The following is a 2571-nucleotide window of genomic DNA, read 5'->3' on the forward strand; positions in this document are numbered from 1 at the left end:
GCTAACATTAATTTTCTAGCCATCATCAAATTGTCATTAAGTTTGAAGTGTGTTAGTTTTTTTATGTCATTGTCATCCTCTGTTCTTTGATTTTCCTCTTTGGCTGCTTGGTGATAAAAAAAAAATTTGAATCTTATAGTTTTTGAGAACCACTTACTTTAAAGCAGATTAAGCGCTTAATACCTAAAATTATTGGATATTTTCCCTAAAACTAGAATTCCGTTGGTTAAAGCTGATCACATAATAAGTTTAAATTGAACTAAATGAAACAAAAAAATAATTATAACGACAAATTAGAGATCTATAGACACGACCACTTAAAAAAGGCCAACCAGATGAAATAATTTGATTAGTTCCACCTTCCTCTTAAATCTATTCAGTGAGTAAAGTGATACTCATTTGGAAAAAAAAGAAAAACTGTGTCTACCAGTAGGTGTGACGGTCCACCGGGCCAGTTTCATGACTCAAGACCTGCTCCTCTCAAACCAGTTAGGCGACTAACCAAACTCCTGACAGAGAGTCAGGAATGTTAAACTGCTTGAAATCACATTTGTTTGTATGTGATCACGAAAACAAGAAGCCTGTGGGCGTATGGAACTTTTATCATTTACTACTTCTGGGATTCCTAAGCACATCCTGTCAAAATAGAGCTAAAATTCAAACTTTAACTGTATAAGGGTGAATTATTTAGGCTGAGATTGTGTAATGAAAATGCTACTTCAGAAACAGAACATTTAAGATTAACCACTAAAGAATACTATAATTTATTTATATGGAGTCAGAGTGAAATCCACATAATTAATAAATATGCAGTTAAAAATGATGTACTGTTGAAAACTGCAATGATAGATCACAACTCTACCTTCAAACCCACAAAAAGGTGCTGACTGACACCTCCATGTCATATTTATCAAAGAGCATGACCACAAAAAGATAAGAAAGATCCTGTAATCTCACTGTTTTAGACAATAATATATAGCAGAACATCTTCACTCATGAAATCAGAATCTCACAGGGTGCTGGAATATTTACGCACGAATGAAAGCAGAATAAATCAAATATATATATTTATAACCTGCACATTTATAATAATTTTCAAGAGAACATTTTAGTCAGCGCTCGTGAGAGGCGCTCCAGGGGAGGAAGCGCTCTTTGCGTTACTCACCCCATTGCCTCGGATTTTAGAGACAACTCCTTAAAAAAAGGTTCTTTAAAAATGTTATGAAGGGAAAAAATAATCTTTTCAAAGTCCACAGACAACTAGTGGTCCACAGAGTTCATCTCCTGGGCGCCCGCTTCGGAAAAAAAGACCTCAAGGTGTCGAGAGACAAGTGAAATATGAGAGCACTTCTTCGCAAACTCGATTCACCGGGTTGTCAAGCTCGCGCTCACATAACCACGTCCAGTTAGAATCTATTTTTCCTCCCCTTTCTGCTTTCGTTTATTATCCTCTTTCCTCGAGAGTGGAAAGAATCCCTCTCACGATGCCGTCTGTCTTGATAGTCGGTGATAATGAATAAGTTAATGTTTGGATTTCCCTGCTCGCGCGGAGTTTCTTCCCTCCCCAGCGGGGTTGTGTTTCTCTTGAAGGGCGGCAGCGGCGACGCAGCACAGCGGCTTCCACCTGCTTCTCCCTCCCGGAGCCACCCACCCACTCTTTTTTAAACCTGTGGTATCTGCGGCGCGGTCTGCGGTTTCGCTCGGCCACTTAAGCCACTCTGAGCCCTGAAACCACCACATGTTTCAACCTAAAATAAATCAACAAGAAATGAAGATTTGTTTTTTTAAGTGTCAAATAATAGTCTGTTTTAGCTGCACTTACATGTTTTAACTCAGCGTTGAACTCCAGAAGCTGACATAAATGTTATTTGAAATGAATCGGGACAAACAGTTTGTACTTTAACTGTAAAACCCGCTGAAATACATTGTTCCAAATGCCGAAAATTCACAGCCATTTACCGACATTTAAACGTTATTTCTATCTGAGGAAACGTGAATGATTAAAAGCAGGTGCGCGGAACCCCGGAACCATTGATATTACTTGTCGTGTGTTCCTGGGGTACCATTGATGTGACGTACCAACGCTGGAGCGTATTTGCTAAGCAGCTTTGCCTCTTTCAGCTACATTTAAGCGGGTCAAAGGGATCTTTTTCACATTTTTAGAGGTTAGTGATCTTTTTTATGTATTCTAGTTGTTTTATAGCAGATACTTTCTGGGCAAACTTTAGAAAATAATGGATAAGTTTGGCCTGAAGAGATAAACACCGTTAGCATTTACCAATGTCCATTCATTTTTTTGTTTACAGAATGTCCGAGGCCACGGAAACAATCAAAAGCTATGAAGAGTTGTTCGGTAATAGATTTACCTCCGAGGACCAAGAATACCAGGAGTATCTGAACCGACCCGCCGACCCCCCACCTATAGTGGAAGACTGGAGGGGCCGGGCAGGGGGAAACCAGAGGGGCAGAGATAACAGGTAACCATAGGTTTATGGACCTACATTATTACATTCATGTCTAATAGGGGTGTTGCGGATCACAAAACTCACGGTTCGGATCGTGTCACGGTTT

General features: G+C 39.6%; 2 protein-coding genes across 3 annotated transcripts in view; one reads left to right on the top strand and one right to left on the bottom strand.

Moving 5' to 3' along the window:
• homer2 (homer scaffold protein 2) overlaps positions 1 to 1978 on the bottom strand; it is a 39671-nt gene extending 37693 nt beyond the window's left edge. The window contains exons 1-2 of one of the 2 annotated variants that reach the window (XM_024295681.2): positions 1823 to 1973; positions 1166 to 1748 (exon numbers count right to left, since the gene is read on the bottom strand). In XM_024295681.2, the coding sequence (XP_024151449.1) occupies positions 1166 to 1170 (5 nt within the window). In that variant the 5' untranslated portion in view covers positions 1171 to 1748; positions 1823 to 1973. Of the gene's footprint in view, positions 1 to 1165; positions 1749 to 1822 lie in introns of both variants that reach the window. The other variant, XM_024295683.2, reaches the window with a different exon arrangement.
• Positions 1979 to 2011: 33 nt separating this feature from the next.
• ramac (RNA guanine-7 methyltransferase activating subunit) overlaps positions 2012 to 2571 on the top strand; it is a 2522-nt gene continuing 1962 nt past the window's right edge. Inside the window, exons 1-2 of the mRNA XM_024295684.2 lie at positions 2012 to 2165; positions 2307 to 2477. Coding sequence (XP_024151452.1) covers positions 2308 to 2477 — 170 coding nt within the window. The 5' untranslated portion in view covers positions 2012 to 2165; position 2307. The remainder of the gene's footprint in view (positions 2166 to 2306; positions 2478 to 2571) is intronic.

This window comes from Oryzias melastigma, linkage group LG3 (genome assembly GCF_002922805.2).
Source record: "Oryzias melastigma strain HK-1 linkage group LG3, ASM292280v2, whole genome shotgun sequence".
In the NCBI taxonomy this organism is placed as follows: Eukaryota; Metazoa; Chordata; class Actinopteri; order Beloniformes; family Adrianichthyidae; genus Oryzias; species Oryzias melastigma.